The sequence below is a fragment of the Rhipicephalus sanguineus genome, chromosome 3, assembly GCF_013339695.2.
Source record: "Rhipicephalus sanguineus isolate Rsan-2018 chromosome 3, BIME_Rsan_1.4, whole genome shotgun sequence".
In the NCBI taxonomy this organism is placed as follows: Eukaryota; Metazoa; Arthropoda; class Arachnida; order Ixodida; family Ixodidae; genus Rhipicephalus; species Rhipicephalus sanguineus.
In genome coordinates this window covers 10491128-10509473 of record NC_051178.1, presented here as the reverse complement: position 1 = coordinate 10509473, position 18346 = coordinate 10491128, and the positions used below count along the sequence as shown (strand labels likewise).

The following is an 18346-nucleotide window of genomic DNA, read 5'->3' as shown; positions in this document are numbered from 1 at the left end:
AAAAAGTATGTGGTAGATTCGAGTAAATATAAATGAAAATATAAACATCAACGTCTAACTTCCTTTCTCTTCAAAAAGCTAGCAGTCAAATAAAGCTGCGTTCACCTGGTCGACGATTCCCTCGAGGGAGGAGAGCACGGTGGGGTGCAGGTCACGCTGAAGGTGCATGATCTTGGAACAGCGCCACATGGATGGCGTGGCACGAATCGGGCCACTGGTGTCAGCTTGAGTACTGTCACCTGTAAATGCATCACTGAGCATGATTCCAAGCCACTGGACAGGCTGACATCCCTCAAACTGCACACTTATGTTCACGCTACGAAAGGTGCCATAGTGGAGAGGTCCGTGTTACACTTAAGTATTGAGCACCTGGGCCTCTTTAATGACCAACTAATACTTGTGTTTAGCAAAGCTTCTTTCCAGAAACAGCGATCCCCCACATAAGGGAAAGATAGACGCTCCAGTGCCTTTGTAAAAGTCATTCCAGAGTAATTCGTTTTTCTGCTTTTACAGCTCAGCTCTCAAAGGTATTCAACTGAAGAATGCAAGACAAACAACTGACCAGCTTGCGGCGATGCAGCTTCGGTAGGCTGTTGAGGCTGAGATGAAGTGCTGCTGACTGGAGTAGATGGTGGGGCTCGAGCCTCTTCACTACTCTTGTCTGCAGCACAGAAAACATCTTTTGTGAAAACCACCACTACAACTGTGGCAAAAGATAAACAAGATTTGATGTTCCACTTCCGGCTACTCACAGGCTGCCACTTTCATGCAGCTCTCTGGACACTTTCTGGCTAGTAGAAAATAATACGGGACAATGAGCGCTTGCTGCCATCTCTGCGGGGAAGCCACAATTTGCGATGCAGGCTTTCCAAAGCTCGCTTTGCTTTTCAGATGGTTCAGTACGAGAGGCGGCAAACATTTGGAGCTTTTCCCCCCCCTCATTCTTTGTGTCCAGCAAAGCTTCTTTCCAGAAACAATAATCACCCAAATAAGGCAGAAATTCAGGGGAAGATGGAAGCTTGAAGAAATGAAAAATCTTTGAACACGGGGTGTCTCCTTCAAGGTGCAGCCTTGAAGAAGATAAGACCTCTTGTCGAAATGTTGGCCCCAGCGACACCCCATGTTCAAAAATTTTTCATCTTTTCCATATACAGTGAAACCTCGTTGATACGTACCTGCCGGGAACGCGGCATAACTACGCACTAAACAGTAGTACGCATTAAACACCAAGTACAAATTTTCATCTAGCGTACGCCATCGCCGCAAGCAAATAAATAGAGTGCCATAGCAAATATTGCCTAAAGTACCCACCGCAAAGCCTTTCCTTTCTTTTTGCCAAAGTGGAGAAAAGATCCTGGCACACTGGCACGACCACCCGATAGCGTGTAGTGGCGATGCCCAAGAGCATTTCGAAACTATTGCAGGGTCCGGGATACGCGGTCAATGCAGTGACCGACATAGCGACAGAACGGACAGTGTCTGCTTTCCGCGGTATATGTGCGTGTGTCTAACTGCGATCTGCTACTAAACGAAAACTGACACAGTTTCAGTGAAACGCGGTATGGTCGCGTGGAGCCGACCGTCTCCCGGCTAGTTGCGTGCAGTGCGTCGCCTACTCGGCTCTCGCCGTCACTACCGGGCCGCTTGCTGTGCCGCATGCGTGCATTTATCACGGGTATGTTGTTCGTACCCACTTCGCTCCAGATCGTGCACAGATGCGGCGAGTAGCTTGTTCGGTTAACGCAGCGATGACGAGCTTCATGCAAGCGATGCGCACTCCGCGATGCTCTAGCGGTCCTGGCAGTGGACGGAGGCACGTTGGGTGGTCGCCTAATAAAAGCATGCAGTATGGTTACAACCGCGCTATGCTTGCTGTATTGTACACGTGCGTTTAGTGTGCTAGCGTCAATGCAGCGAGGTTTCTCGGCGCCCGCGACCCGCAACGCTAACTACACAACAGTGATCTGCCTTAGCTTCTGCAAAGCGTTGCATGCCTGATGACGGCTTAGTAGCGTTTGCTGTCGGGCTAGTTGGTACATGGCTGAAGTTCTTCATCCCTGCCCGAGCATTTGTGCCATTAATTCAACTTCAGCCTTGAAGACGGCCGCGCACAACGAAGCGGCAGCGATCGGCGGCCCAGCGCGTTCAGGTTGTCGCCTAATAAAAGTGTGCAGTAGGCTTAAAAAGTAGCGCTGCGCCACATGCGTGCCCAAACAGATAGCTGAAGATACTTATTGTGATAAGGCTGTCAGCGATAAGTCATGTCGGCGCGTTCGTCGGTGGCCGCCACCTCGCCTTCATTCTTTCCCGATGCTTACCAGCAAAGGCGTCGCCGCAATTGCGCGGGAGTCGGAATCGGGGATCGACTGATCTGCGCACTTCTCAAAAAGGTGGAAGACCTTTGGCAGCACATTCTGTCGTTGGGAAGTTGAGCGGCGCAGTAAAATTTTATGGCACAAAAAGTTATCGCGGTACACAGGGTACGCATTAACCGGTAGGCATAGGGTGAACCCCTACGGCTTAAGCGGTCAGCGAATGCATTGGGCTCTATGGGACTCGGTCGGGGATTCGTCGCAACTACGTTTTAACCGTTAGTACGTTTAAAGTGGGTACGTATTAACGAGGTTTGACTGTACAGTGATGGCACACTTGTGTGGCTATCTATCTTGGGTCTCTATGGACATTTGTGCGCACGTGTTGTGGTGTCTTACTAGTTTATTTTTCTGTGGTGGCATCTGTTCTTAGTAGAGCTGCGCGAATAGCAAAATCTTGGGTGCGAAGTGAATTCGAATGATAAAGATTGAGTGCGAATCGAATCGAATAATTTTCGAATATTTCTCAAACATTTGTCGAATAATTCGAAGTGAAATTACAGAAAAAGTTGCAGAGAATCCCTAAGTATGTTCTTGTGAGATAGCAACATGAAAGCGTTTCTTTTCACTAGGTTGATGAAGCGCTGGTGGGGTCATATTTCATAGTTGTCTTTCTTATCAAGAATGAGGCAATGTAGAAGCCGAATTGTATTTATATACATGATTTGGTGCAACCAAAGTGTTGCCGACAACACTTTACACGTGATAGGCAGAGATGCCATTTCCTCAGCCTCTCCTTCTCTTTCAACTTCTGTGGAAGCCCAACTGATGTGGCAGAGAAGGGTGTGCTCCCTTCAAGTCCGCAGTTCCAAATCTGCCTTGTAGACATCGATATATAAGAACATCTGAAATTTTGGATGCTAAAAAGCTTCAGCGTCCGATTTTTCGGACTTTCTGCCCAAATTTCAGGTCCAAAACAGCATTAATTGAGCCCCCAACTCTGCCACATCTTCCATCTCCATATTGGAACCAGCGTTTTCTTGAGTTAACATTTGCGACCGTAGCGGAGCTTGAAAGGCAGCATTGCCGCAATACGGGGGTGTGATGAGGTGAAGCATATTGAAAATCTAGGGATCACTTTCAAACGGACGTTGACTGTCTCTTGCCTAAATTCGACCGTAACGGCGCTTGAAAGGCAGCTTTGCCGCAATACGAGAGTGTAATGAGGTGAAGCATATTGAAAATCTGAAGGGGTCACTTTCAACCGGACGTTGACTGCATTTGTCTTTGGACAGTTCGAATAGTTCGAATAGTAAAATTTCAGTGCGAATCGAATCGAATAAATTTCGAATATTCGCACACCCCTAGTTCTTAGGTACTTCACATTTCCTGTGGTGGTATGTTTAGTGAAGACTATCCCGGCCAAAGCTTGCTAGCTCTTTTGCTCCACTGAATGTTTGCATGTGTGAATGTGCCACCATAACCGATGTCTTCTAACATAACCGGTGACTTTGATAAATGACTAGTTAAATCGGTGGTTCAGAAATTTTTGGAGATCCGGAAAACTAATGCCCCAAAAAAGAAAAGAAAGAAATGGCCGCGTATCTGTGTGCTTCGCTGCAAATGTCGTCGAAAGACGATAGAGGAGGCGATGCGTGAGATATGGACGCCATCTGGCAATATGTCGGGAAACCGGTGGGAGCACCATATCGTCTGCAGAAGGCTTTTTCGTGCCTAGCGTCGCATTTTCAGCGCAACCGCATTTTCCGCACAGCCTAAGAAACAATAGGGCTTTAGAATTATGTATCTATGTATTTTATTGTAAAGGAACACACCACCTAGTTATTATGTAATGATGTCGCGCCCCAGATATGCATAATATTTGCTTTTTGATCGAAAATGTTCACAAGTAAGAACATAACCACCAGCTCAAGATGGCTGGGCGTTGAGCAAGTGGTTAAACTTTGGCCGCATGGCTGAATTGTGTGACAGACAGACAAACAGAAAAACAGCCAGACAGAAATACAGACAGGCAGACAGACAGACCAAAATTTCTGCATTTAAGTTCCCTAGGAAAGACTATTGTCTTTAAAAAAGCGTCTTCTTGAGGCCCATCATTCCATGACAACGGCCGCTTCTAGTTTTGATGTGCACATAACAATTCTGCATAGTAGCACAGCTGACTTTGGAATCCGCAATCACGGCAGCGGTGCTGGCACACATTAATGCTGTTGCGGATGTAGAATCAGAGATTCAAGAAAATAGATGTAGGCAGAATTCACAAGTGCAAGCCTCAAGGCATTCTGGACAACCCATTGCTCATTATGGGTGACTTCAACACTCAGAACATGCTCTCAGGGCACCAGAGGCATGACTGGAAAGGTCTCAAGCTAGAAACACTAAGGGAACTTTGTCAACTAGGCTTGTGTGAATAGTAAATTTTAGGTTCGAAGCAAATTCAAAGTGAATAGTGATTTGGTCGAATAATTTCAAATCGAACTCGAATAGTATATATCACATATCATAAAGAAAAATGAGCATATTTGTCATGACCCAACTAACCTGCAAAATATATATTTTTTAATTGAGACAAGGCACGTGCAAATGTCATTCTTTTTGGTTCAAAGGAAATGGAAGCAACTTTGAATACAGTAAAAGCTCGTTAATTCGACTCTCGTTAATTCGGAAAATCGGTTAATTCGGACACGTCATCTGGTCCCTGTAAATATACGCATCACTCTATGAGACTGGGCGCTCGTTATTTTGGACAGATTTGACCGCAAATCGGATAATCCGGCGACTTTCGGGCCGCTGGCGAGGCTCGAAAACGAAAAAAGTACTTAGAATAACACAGAGCTGAGCTAGTTCGTAAGTATTCATTCTAAAAAGACAGGGCGTGCAAACACGGACACAAGAAAGAAGTCAGGACACCACAAACGCCGACTAACAACTGAAGAGAAGCACAACGGCTGAAAAGAAAGAAGGCACGAAAACTTATCTGCGCATGCCCATGCAACAGGCGAACCTATCAATCCAGCACGCGTGGCGGTCTACGTGGAAGAAAACTGTTAAGGCATTTGATTTCATGTTTATGCAAGTTAATCGACAGTTGGCTCACGCATGCACTACCACTATTCTCGATATGCCAAGCTTCAATCATCAGGCGCGTTTCTTCATTTCTATGCCGGTACAATACTGCGCATTCATCAAATTTTGGCGTGCATTTACAATCTCGACAATGTAAAGATAGATTAGAAGGTGAGCCTCCTGTTAGCGACCTCTTATGTTCCAACAATCTCTGGTTGATGCATCTGCCCGTCTGTCCTACGTAGAAGCGGCCGCAGCTGAAAGGGATCTTATACACCACACTCGTACGGCAATCAGTGAATTTTTTGGTGTGTTTTATGAAACAAATATCGGTCTGCTTCTTGTCTTTTACTCCCTCATTCTTCCTCTGCACAGCGGCACAAATCTTACCTAGCTTATTGGCAGCCGTGAAAACAACATTAACGCCGTATCTGCTTCCTACTTTCTTTAGCCTGTGAGATACGCGATGAAAGTACGGTATACATACCACACGTTTCTTCCTATCGCTTTCTGCAACCATGCTCGGACTTAACACAATAGACTTCTTTAAACGTTCAGCGACCGTGGCCACTGCATCACGAGGATACCCTACATCTAAAAGACGTGTAACCTGTGCGTTAAAGCTATCACTCATTTTGTGCTCACACGACTTGGTGAGGGCTGACTTAAGGCAAGACATGGCGATGCCGTTTTTTACAACTTTCGAGTGCTTTGACGAAAAATTTAACAGCGGTTTCGAAGATCTAGGAGAATACTGCCAACACACGTGATTCTTCTGGAACGTTAAGAAAATGTCTAGAAATTGTATTCCATTATTCTGAGGCACCTCTTTAGTAAAGCGCAGCCCTCCTCCATTTAATTCAAATTTTTCGCTCACGGAAGTTACCACCTTTTCAAAGTCCTCACCACTACAAAAAATCAAGTAATCATCCACATAACGAAAAACCTTAATAACCGAATTACCTAAGGCGCCTTCCAAAAGATTGTCTATCTTGCTAAGGTATAAATCACTAAGAACCGGAGCAACTTTAGAACCAATACATATCCCTGATTTCTGCACATAAACGCCTTCCTTCCAACCTACCAGCGTCGACTTTAAATACATGGAAAGGATTTCTAGAAATGCCCCGGTAGAAACACCACATTTTTCGGTGAAAACCGTCTGGTGCTCTTGTTCGTTAATACATTCATTAACACATTTTAACAAGTCCTCATGCGGCAAAGAATAATACAGGTCCTCAATATCCATACTAAAAGCTTTACAACAGCCGGGGTTCTCCTCTGAGAGGAACTGAACTAGCGCCTGAGAATTACGCATACGAAAAGGGTCTGAAAAACTCAAAGAGGTTAAGCAGTTCTGCAAATAACTAGATACAGCGACTTGCCAGGTGCCTTGCTCTGAAACGATTGCTCGAAATGGGATCTCGTTCTTATGTGTTTTGGCTGAAAAAAACAATTCTAAAGCAAGTGATTTGGCCTTCTTGACATTACAAGCTATTCTCTCAATCGGTGCTGGCAAAGTCCTGCGTTCACTTGGCCCAGGATAGTTTTAATAGCCAGATTGAGCGCCTACAGTAGTGATGCAGAACTATCGATGGTACTATCGATACTATCGATAGCTGAGTCACTATCGAACTATCGATGGTAAAAGATACTATCGATAGCACTATCGATAGTAAGTACTATCGATAGTTTAAAATCAACAGTGCGAACTCATTGCAGAATAAACTTGGTTCCCCTTGCGTGTGGTACATAGTAGAGCCGGAGGAGCAGGCTCAAGGACAAGAAAGTTGACATGCTTAAGTTCTTCACCAGAGTGCTTCGCTGACACATGGTCATAAAGTCAAACTATTCAGCTGTAGCGGAAAGGAAGCCGTTACATGCTGTGGAACTCCGCGGCTTGAGATTTATATTGCATTTTATGATTTGAAAATTAAAAAAATATATATCAAGAACTAAGTTTGTTATTTATAAGATGTAACTGCTTGCTTTTAAATATTGATTTATTGATGGACATATGCCGCCATTCTCACTGCGCAAATAATTTCTTTCGCCGAACATTTGCTCATAAATTAAGCGAAGCTGATACAGTAGAACCCCGCTGATACATTTTTGAAGGGACCGTAAGAAATAAACGTAAGAGACGGGGAAACAGGAAAAACGACAAAATATTTAGTGGTACAGAATTTTATTTCAATGCTTACGAGCAGCACGAAAATTGGCGCGCTCAGCCGCGATCTAGTCGATGGATAGAAACGTGGAGCTGGGGACGGCCTCATCCACAGAAATGTAATCAACGTATGTGATCTTTTTAACACCAACAGCTGTAAGCGTGAAAGAACTAAGCACACGCAATCACGACCAGCGCGGCGAGTCCGACCGCGAACCGCGCGCACGACCATGCGAGCTCCAACCAGCTCGAACCGCTCAAACTCCTCCCGTCCTCCGACAAATAACGATGATGATGAGTCTACGCCAACGTGATGGCAGAAGTGAATGCCAATCTCGAAGGCCTTGCTTTCGCAAGCAATTACGTCATAGACGCCATGTTTGTGCAATACAAATCTCAAAGGCTGTGCTTTTGTCAATAGTAAATGCCGATCTCAAAGGCCTTGCTTTCGCGAGCAATTACGTCATAGACGCCATCTTTGCAACGCGAATCTCGAAGGCCATGCTTTTGTTTGCATCAATTGAAAGATCCTGTTGCTTGCGCCTCTCATGCGGCTAATATTACGGTAAAACCAGGCCAAGCTGCGTGAAAATGCACCATGGCCGCTCTCTTCGGTAGTCACTCGGTCGATTCCGAGTGCACTTCGCGACGTATCATACGGGAACGGTCCGACAGTTACGACGTAACAGCGGGGTTCCCAATACATTGTATCCTATGGGAGCTATGCCGGGACCGGCGGAAAACGACGTAACAGCCGGGAAAACGCACCAGTGAGGAACGTAACAGCGGGGTTCTACTGTAGTAGGCTATGGCGAATATTTTGGCAGTTTAGCCAGCCAGCAACACCATCATTATCCGTAACACTATGGATAGTTTGTCACGTGGTTGTGATGGTGAAGAGTGCTGCAGCAAGACGGGGAAATATGAAGCTCTTTATTTGGTCGAACTTGTGCCCAGAAAATCAAAACTCAGAATACAAGCGATACACGCTGGGCACTGATAGATGCGAGAACAGTCGCCGGCCGTCGCATAATCTGATAATCGGTGGAACGCTTCGTCTTTTATACATCAGTCATCAAACCTTCCAGCGTTATCGCTGGTGCTCGCGTAGGTTGGTTGGTTGGTTGAAAAACTTTATTTGGGTCCTGCAAGGCGCGCGTCAGCGCGCAGCGGGCGACTCCCACGTCGGGACCGTCAGACCAAGCCTGCCGGCCGCTCCGCGGGCCTGCTGGACGGCCCAGAGCTGGTCAGCCAGGAGGGAGCTGCGGAGGGCCGCCTCCCACCTGGCCGAAGCAGTATCGGGGTTAGTGTGCGTTGCCTTGCACTCCCAGAGCATATGCGCTAGCGTGGCTACGTCTCCGCATGCGGGGCAAGCGTCACTGGGGAATACCTCGGGATAAATGGCGTGTAAGGAGCTCGGATTAGGGTCTGCAGTAGTCTGAGCTCTCGAATAAACTTGACTATTCGTGTCCGGCGCTTAATTATTGCAATGATCAGGGTTGCCACTGACTTTCGAGAAAATGTCGCCAAACGACGAGCAAAAAGTCGCGAAAAGTCTCCATTTTTTTTACAAATTTTGCCAAAGAAGTCGCCATCCTAGATATGTGCGGCATACATAGTAATAAAACTTTCCACTCACGTATAGCCCCGTGGAATACAGTACCATCCAAGACCCTTAAATTATATTGACGTTTCTCAATGCCAGTTGTTCGCCCGCTTCACCATGGGAGTGCATGGTGCTGCTTCTCCGACTAGCCACAAGATGTGCGTGGTGGCGCAAGGGTGAATGAATGAAGCGCTCATGATATCCTTCCATCCCTGTCGGCTCGTTTCAAAGGTAAAAGTGTGGTAAACCTTGGGCGAAAACCGTGAAAGCGCTGTTTGTAGACAGCTTTACGTACCCTTATATGAATTAAAAGGATTAAAAGGTTCATTGACGGTAACATGACAGAATTCTTGCAGGAACCGATCATTAGTGAGACTTACACTTTTTAAGTGTGAACTGATATGATAAAGGACGCCACCGACCCTTTCTTATAGTCACTTATATCTACACGTGTCAATCCGATGCGTTAATAATGAACAGGTAGGCATTGTAGAATGCTTATAGCAATTGTTTTAATTGCACACGCTCACCGAGAACAGTGGAAAATGCCTCAATAAATAAGCTAAATTGGGGGTACTGCGACAGTGAATAAGTCGCCAAGCTATTCAGAACAGTTGGAGCTTTGGCGGAACAAATGGTCGGAACACGCGGCCAACCCGTCGTCTAGCCTCTTCAGAAGCGAAACTTTAGGGAAGCTTAAAGCACCTAAAGCTATATACTTATAGTCAAACACTGCCCCCTCGCGGTTTGCGAGGCAGTCCGCTGACTTACATTTTGCTAAAATGTCGCTGGGGGACATTCGAGTACCTGCTGCATTTAGATGAATTGAGGAGATACACACGAGGACGGACATACCGAATGACGCGTAATGTGCACGTTCTACTCGGGGTTCTAAAACCAAGAAAAATACCGGGAATGTTGCCGCTCATTCATTGGAAAGACACTGAACTTAGGATGCATTACTCAGTGGAGACCTAAGCCGAAAATCGCCAAAAATTCGCCATGTCGCCATTCATAATTTTAGGTCGCCCCAGGCCTCTCAAATTCGCCAATTTGGCGAAAAGTAGCCACCATTGGCAACCCTGGCAATGATCTCCAACAATCGCGAAGTCTCTCAAACATTGCGTCACGGTTTGCGTCAAACGCTGCTAACAGTCTGTGGGTGAAACCCGAATACATCAAAACAAAGCAATAAACACGCGTGGCAGTAATATCGCTCGCCATATTATCGATGGTACTACCGATTCGACTATCGATAGTTTATCGATAGTAGTACTATCGATAGTTTGTTTACACTATTTGATAGTTCCAAAGAAACTATCGATACTATCGATAGTCAAATTACCGATAGTTCTGCATCACTAGCCTACAGGCGGCTGGGTTCCCCTGCTCGAACTTGACTGCTGTGTCCGAAGCCCTCCTTCAGAAACTGAAGGGGAAGAAGAGGCCTGGCTCTGCTCGTGCAGAAAAAAGGCCGGAAGTGGTGCCGTATGTGCACAAAGTGGCACACAATTTAAAAAATGTGGCAAATAGGTACAATGTACCTATAGTTTTTTCAGCGCCGCATAAACTGGCTGGGCTATGCCCTCGCATTTCGGGACCACTTAAAAAACCGACGTGCGGAAAAAAGCACGTTCGGCCCTACGTCACATGCGCCGTAGGCGTCGTGTACGAAATCCCACTCACTTGTGGCAAGGTTTATATCGGACAAACTGGTCGTTGCGTCAACGATCGAGCACGGGAACACGAGTGATCTGTTACAAATAATTCGACTTTTCATCTGCCTATGCATTGTAGGACCTGTGCCTGTGAGCCAGTGCTGTCTAGCATTCGAATTCTGGGCAGAAGTGGGAACGCGCTGGCGAGAGAACTAATGGAGGCTTATCACATTAAAAAGAAAGACCGTGAATGTATCAGTGACACTTCTGTTGTTCTGCGCAGTAAGGAAAGACTGTTCTTAGATGCTTGGTTATGATGCGAATATGTTTTGGTATCCCGATCCTGATTAGCATTGTCGACTGTCATGTGCATTGCGCCTGCGCGCGCCACTTGGCTGTGTATATATGTAGGAAGACGTTTCTGAATAAAGCTTAGTTGCAAGTTGCGCCTGTCCTGTACATCAGTGTTCCTTCTTAGTCCTTGTCGATTTCGCGCTAGCCAATTTTGAAGATTATGAACCAACTAGCCCAACAACGTATACTATTAAACCTCAAGAAGGTGGCCGCTAGGTTCGCAATCCCTGTTGTGTTTTCCACCCCGAATAAACAGGCGCACTTCTGCCGACAAATCTCTCGTGCTAAGCAGCAAGGGTGCCAAAAGAGGCACGTGAAACCTTTCAGGTGTTGTGCCGAAGGTGTTGTATATGAAATTCCCCTGAGCTGTGGCAAGACTTACATAGGTCAAACGAGACGGTGTATCAACGACCGCCTCAGGAAGCATGCCAACAGCATTGGTAAGAGTGATGGTGCGCACCTTCCCGCGCATGTCAAGTCATGCTCGTGTGTGCCACGTTTTGCGCAAGCTAGGATTATCGGCAAAAGCAGAGACCAAACAGCAAGGGAATTACTAGAGACGTATCATATTAGAAGTAATGGGTCCGCTTGTGTCAGTGACACATCCATTGTTCTCTTTCAATCTGAGTTGTCCTTCTTTAATGAACTGCTCACGTGATGTCATGTTTGGGGTAACTCTTCCACGCCACTGCGCATGTGTGGAAGTTCACCTGTTTTTCAGCCTGCACTGGCAATAAACAGTTGGTAGTTTGGTGCCCTTCTGTCTCTTTCCTCCGGCCCTTTTTCATGTTTCTAGCTTTGCACCTGTTACGATATGTTCAGCAAACTAAGGCACCAACTCGCCCAAAAACACGTTCTTCTAGACCCATTCATTCATTTCAAATACTTCGAAATTTCCAATAATTTAAATTCAAATCGAAGTGAATTCGAATACTGTAACATTCGTTCGAATATTCCATGTGCTCAAATACTCGCACAAGCCTAGTGTCAACTCCCACTCATCACAGGCCCAAGCACACTGACGAGGGAACACGCGACAGCACACACAACCTCGCCTTTCATCACACAAACTACACGAGCCGAAACACACTCGAAAACATGGGCAGCGATCACTAAATACTGAACATAACACTACAGACCAGACACCTATGCAGGCAGATCAACACAGCCAAATGAACTGACTGGCAAGAAATGAGGGAAGCCCAAGAACAGGACGATGAACTTGGAAGATTGGTGCAACAAACAACAAACTTTGTCGATCAAAAGAACACCACACCAAAGAAATAGCGAGAGCGACAGAGACCCCGGAGGTGGGTTCCCATCTACTACATTTGTGGGGCGCCAAATGGGGGCTTACCCCCCGTTGGACAATGCAGATGAACAACAGGAAACTGAGGACAGACATAGCGAAAATAACAGTGGAAGCAGAAGAATATGGTACAGCCAAGACACGGCACATACTCAAAGCCATCCTGGAACCCACCAAGACCAAAGGAGAGGGCCCCAGAGCAGTTACTATACACCTACCCAGGCAGCCAACAAGACCTTGTCGACGCCATCAAGACCAAGTGCTATGGAGATCCTGCTCCCACAGAGCCATGTAGAACATGATATGTGGGACCATCATATAGATACCAGGACACGTTGGCATCACGGGAAACATGCACACTGACTGAGCAGCTCGAGGCTCTGTACACAACCGAGTGCTCCTTACGTTGACAGCAGAGGACCCAGAGCCCGTCGACCTCCAGTATGCCACAATACTGAATTACCACAGAGGCCCTGCAGTATCCACTAGCTCATCAAAAGCTTACGACGAAGGAGGCCACTGCCTGGCGTAGACTCCAAACAGGCACCTACAAAAACCTGCACACATTACATCGCATGCACCCCACAGCATACAGGGGAGAATGTTCATTGCATGAGGCATCACCAACCCTATACCACATCACGTGGGAGTGCACGCTACACCACCTCGAACACCACAACATGAACACCGCGAGTGAGCAATGGGAGGCACTGCTGTCCAGCTCGGCCCTCGACGACCAGATCAGGCTGGTCCAGAGGGCAGAAAGGATGGCGAGAGCCAGCAGAGCAAAGGACTAGGGGCCCTGACTATCAGCAAAGCCCCTTTGGGGCAATCCACGAGGGCTCTGCCTGTCTTTGAATAAAGTTTGTCTTCACCATCATCATCAAGCACCTCCACCAGAAATGTCAAGTACAACACTGTCCAGTTTGTCTTGCCTTCTTTTTTTTTTCTTTCATCTTCAGTCAACATCAGTTAAGTTAGTTTGGCCGCTTTCCTGACTGGCAATTGGTTTTATTGGTGATTCTCAGTGACATAAAAACGCAAATGTTCAGTTAGAAGCGGCAAAGGCAGCAGCTATATTCAGGCACAGACAAACAAAAAGTATGAATTTACTGAATTTATGTACTACAGCAGTTTGAACTAGGCAGCTACGTTGATGCCGAAGGCTCAATGTTAGCCATGGTTGGGAGGGCGATGTGACGTCCGCTGCGGATTTAAAAACCTTAAAAACATAGCAGGCCACCTGAAAATTTGAAATTTGTTTGAATTAACCAAAAGTTCAAACTATCAGAGTTTGAATTATCGAGAGCCTACTGTACTTCCATTTAAGCAATGCACAAATTGGCTGCTTATGGGTTCAGCGTATAGTTTCGGCATCTGGCATTGTGGTAGTGTGTATAGTTCATGGGTTAAAAAACCACACAAACCAGACGATTAACACAAGGAAGACACGGGACAGAGTGCTGTCGTGTCTTCCTTGTGTTAATCGTCTGGTTTGTGCGCTTTTTTTACCCATGAACTATGCATCACCAACTAGCCTGCAAGCAAATGTTAGTGGTAGTGTGGTTGCATTCCTGGCTGGTTGTTCCGGCATTGGATTTTGCAATCTTTGGATTGTTTCGGCATCTCAGCACATGCAACACTTATGTCCTAAAGGAACTAGCTAGCTGCTATATGGTTGTGGGAACTCTGAAAATCGAGGTGGCCTACTAAGAGGACTGAGTCTGCAGAAGGAGGAGAAATTTTAGGGGTTTGTAGATGGCTGCTTGTGTACAAGAACGCCTGCGCGAAAAGCAAGACTTGCTCAAACGCTGATGAAGGTCAGGAGTTTGATAAGGACATATATGATGCTAAGCTTTGTCTAAATGCTTCATGTCCGCAACATTTCTTGCAAGTTTCAGGCTCGTATGCATATTGGAGAAAAGGCCATTATTTTGTGGAAGGTATCCGGCTTGAAAACACATCTAGTGTTACCCAGGCACACCATATTAACATCACAATGGGCTGATGTGATTACAAATGAGGAAGTTAACAAAGCCCAGAGAAGACATGCTGATGCATGTGCAGGTACATACACCTCTCACGCTGCTCAATCTTGAGAGTGAGATAGAGCGTGCGGATGGGGAAGTACACGGCCTGCGGGTAGACTCGGCCGACCTGGACGAGCAGGTTGAGCAGCTGCCGCCCTTCGGGGCGCACCAGGCACGTCAGCAGCTGCGGCACCCACGGCAGCCACTGCAGCGGAGGCACCCCCGAGTTGTACTTGTCCACTGTCTCGGCCAGCACATTCTGCTCGTTGTCGTACGTCAGCAGCCACAGCACCTGTAGTGTGAGGGGCGAAGCACACATGAAGAATAGGTGCACAGTGCTTCCATGCGAGACCAGGGCTTTCCCACCTTTACGTTCAAGCATGACCAAAAGTTGCTTTAGCCTTACAGCTAAAACAGGACTACATTCACAGTGTTGGCCTTATTCAAGCATGGCATTAACATCACAAGATGGCAATCAATGATGGCGAAAAAATAAGCTCTCGCATAGCATGATAACGACAATGGGTCATTCCACGCCAAACGTCCCAGACATTGCGCTCGACCCTCTCTAATTGTATTGTAAAAAATTGTGGACGTTCATATCAGTGCATTATTCGCCCTCGGAAAGTATTTTTTGGAAAAAAAATTTTTCTTGTCTGTTACAGTGATTTGAATTTTGCCGTAGTGGATGAAACATAGGTTGCGAAAAAATACTCTAAAAAATACAATACTTTACGGAACGCCTTAAATATCTGCTGTTTACTTGGAAAGGAATGGCACTATCTTATTATCACCCATTGACGACCACTACTTTGTCTGACGATGTGCTTTGTGGTGAAGCAATGCTGCAATTCTGCGCCCTTTCTGACTATTTTTTAAAAATTCTACGAATATTACAGACAAAATAAGACTATATCACATGGCTGGATAGTTGGCAGTAAGCGTGTCAAAAAAGTATTGAAGTAGATGACCGAGCAGTTTCGAAGGGGAAGGGGCGCAAACATTGAAAAATGTGTGAAATGCTCCACGTTCAGGCACATGTAGAGTGGTGATGCAGTCCAAGTAAAAATGCACGCTTGGTGTCGTTCGGAAAGAGTGAACAAAGGAGATTTATTTGTGTAAGTTTCATCGGAGTGTTTTTTGTTTTTGGTGAGAAACAAAAATTTATGTTGAGCGTTCGCGGCGTGCCTGGGCGCGGGCCCGTAAGTCCGCTTCACTGCGCCGCCACTATTCCACTATGGCCCAATGGTACAGTAAGTGTCCCGGTACAGTTATGGCATGAGTGTAGTTAAAATCAATATAATCAACATTACTATCACAAAATTCTCCATATAACCAACTATTTCACTTTCTGTAACTTCATATTCATAAAATACCACATAATTTCACCCTCAGTATAATCAAGTGTATTGACCCGCAATTTCAATAAAATGAAGTTTTAATGTTAGCACAACTGAAATTGACAACATAAATTTAGGCTACAGCTGGCATGTGTTGTGAAATGGTTGCTACATTTCAATTTCACAAACAGATATTTAAAGGAGTGTTGAACCACTTCAAGGTTTATATTGGCGTGACACATTTTCAGAGGGCAATCAGTTGAGAAAGGGTGTGGCCATCTCACGTGAAGTGTTCAACAGCAATGCCCCACGACCGAGCCCAACGAGGAGACGCCAGCGGCACATGGCCGCCATAGCCAAATATGGTTTACCCCAAGTTGGATTAACCACGCAAGGTGCCGCCAGGAAAAACTGAAGTAAATGGAAGAAAGAAGAGGACAGGAAAGAGTAAAAGATGCAGGAATTTCCCCTGGGTCTACATGAAGCTGGGGCTGAAGGGGTGTGTTGCCTTTGCTGAAGGGAGGCCCAATCACTCGACCTCCACTCAACCCCCAGGATCTAAAACCAGGATCCCCTTTTCTCTGGACAGGGCGCTAATATTAACACCTGCCACACGGCCACCATGGATGGCATCCCCGTTAAACTCCATAAGGCAGTTCAACGGTGACGAAGACGTGGCCATTCACGTGGCAATTTTATGCGTCTTGGACAGTAGCCACAAAAGGCCCATTAGGCAGTGCTGCGCCCACATCTGCATGCAAGATTTCGCGTCTAATCAGGTTGAAAACATTCTCAATTGTACGTATGATTACAAATGCTGTAATTTATTCAAATCGAAATGAAAAATATTGTTTTGGCTTTTATCACAGGAACATGTACCTGCAAGCATGTTGGCAGTAATGTTGATAGGAATGCTGGCAACACTGTACATTTGTACTGGTACGCCTTCTTTTGTACTTGCACTGCTTGTCAAACATACTGCAAGTTGTCATCGATTTCTTTGAAGTTGTACTTTGAAGTTTGAAGACATGGTGCAGAGAGTACGTGCAATTATATGTGCATTTTTTTCTTTATTAAACACACATTATGAATGGATTATGCAGTGAAAGAACTTTGAATATTGACAGAATTCATTTTGTGTCGATAGCGGCAGTTTCGTGTTCTCAGTTTTTTTCGTAACTACAGCTTACGGGGACGAGAGTACTCCGTTCTGCTGCTAATGGAGATCACTAGGCTTGTGCGAATAGTAAATTCGAGGCCCGAAGCGAATTCAAAGTGAACAGTGATTTGGTTGAATAATTTCGAAGCGAATTCAAATAGTATACATTACATACTAGAAAGAAAAATGAGCATATTTGTCATGACCCAACTAACCTGCACAATATTTTTAATGTTGAAACATCATCATCATCATCATCAGCCTGTCTACGCCCACTGCAGGGCAAAGGCCTCTCCCATGTTCCGCCAATCAACCCGGTCCTGTGCTTTCTGCTGCCATGTTATACCTACAAACTTCTTAATCTCATCTACCCGCCTAATTTTCTGTCTCCCCTTCACGTGTTTGCCATCTCTTGGAATCCAGTCAGTTACCCTTAATGACCACCGGTTATCCTGCCGACGTGCTACGTGCCCGGCCCATATCCATTTCTTCTTCTTGATTTCAACTATGATATCCTTAACCCCCGTTTGTTCCCTGACCCACTCTGCTCTCTTCCTGTCTCTTAAGGTTACACCTATCATTTTCCTTTCCATCGCTCGCTGTGTCGTCCTCAATTTAAGTTGAACCCTCTTTGTAAGTCTTCAGGTTTCTGCTCCGTAGGTATGAGATGCAGCTGTGAGATGCAGCTGTTATATACCTTCCTCTTGAGGGATAGTGGTAGACTACCATTCATGATTTGACAATGCTTGCCGAATGAGCCCCATCCCATCCTTATTCTTCTAGTACAGTGCAGACCACTTATAACGTAACCGCATATAGTGCAGGACCGGTTATAATGCGGTCTTTTTCGACTCTTATAATGCGGTCTTTTTCGACTCTCGTTTACCCTCCCATAGAACCGCATGTATACGCATACCGCTTATTGTGCAGTCCCCCAAGATGAAATACCGTTTATAATGCGGTTGCGGGAAAATATTTCCGACAAACGCGGTAGCGAGTGCGGTTCTCAAAGGAGGTACGCCGCTGGGGAGGGAGCGACGAGGTCGTTACAAAGGGCGAGGGCACGCACAGTGAACGAACGAGGGGCGGAGGGAGGAAAAAGACCGCGGCAGCGCTGTGCGGACTCGCTGAGTGGGGAAGGATGGTGGCTGCCTAGGCGACGGAGTAGCCTTTGCACCGGCGGCGGCAAGGCTCCGTGGCCGCTTGCCAGCAGCGCGTTCCGCGTGGAACGTACGATCGCGTCCTCATCAAGCGCGCTTTAAAGCAAGTTTCCTGTCGGGAAAAGCGTCGTCGTTATCACACTTGCTACAGATATCGCGTT

General features: G+C 46.1%; 1 protein-coding gene across 1 annotated transcript in view; it reads right to left on the bottom strand.

Annotated features, from left to right (window-relative positions):
* LOC119384790 (transformation/transcription domain-associated protein-like) overlaps positions 1-18346 on the bottom strand; it is a 946434-nt gene that overhangs the window by 153842 nt on the left and 774246 nt on the right. Inside the window, 3 exon segments of the mRNA XM_049413130.1 lie at positions 106-239; positions 563-661; positions 14572-14818. Coding sequence (XP_049269087.1) covers positions 106-239; positions 563-661; positions 14572-14818 — 480 coding nt within the window.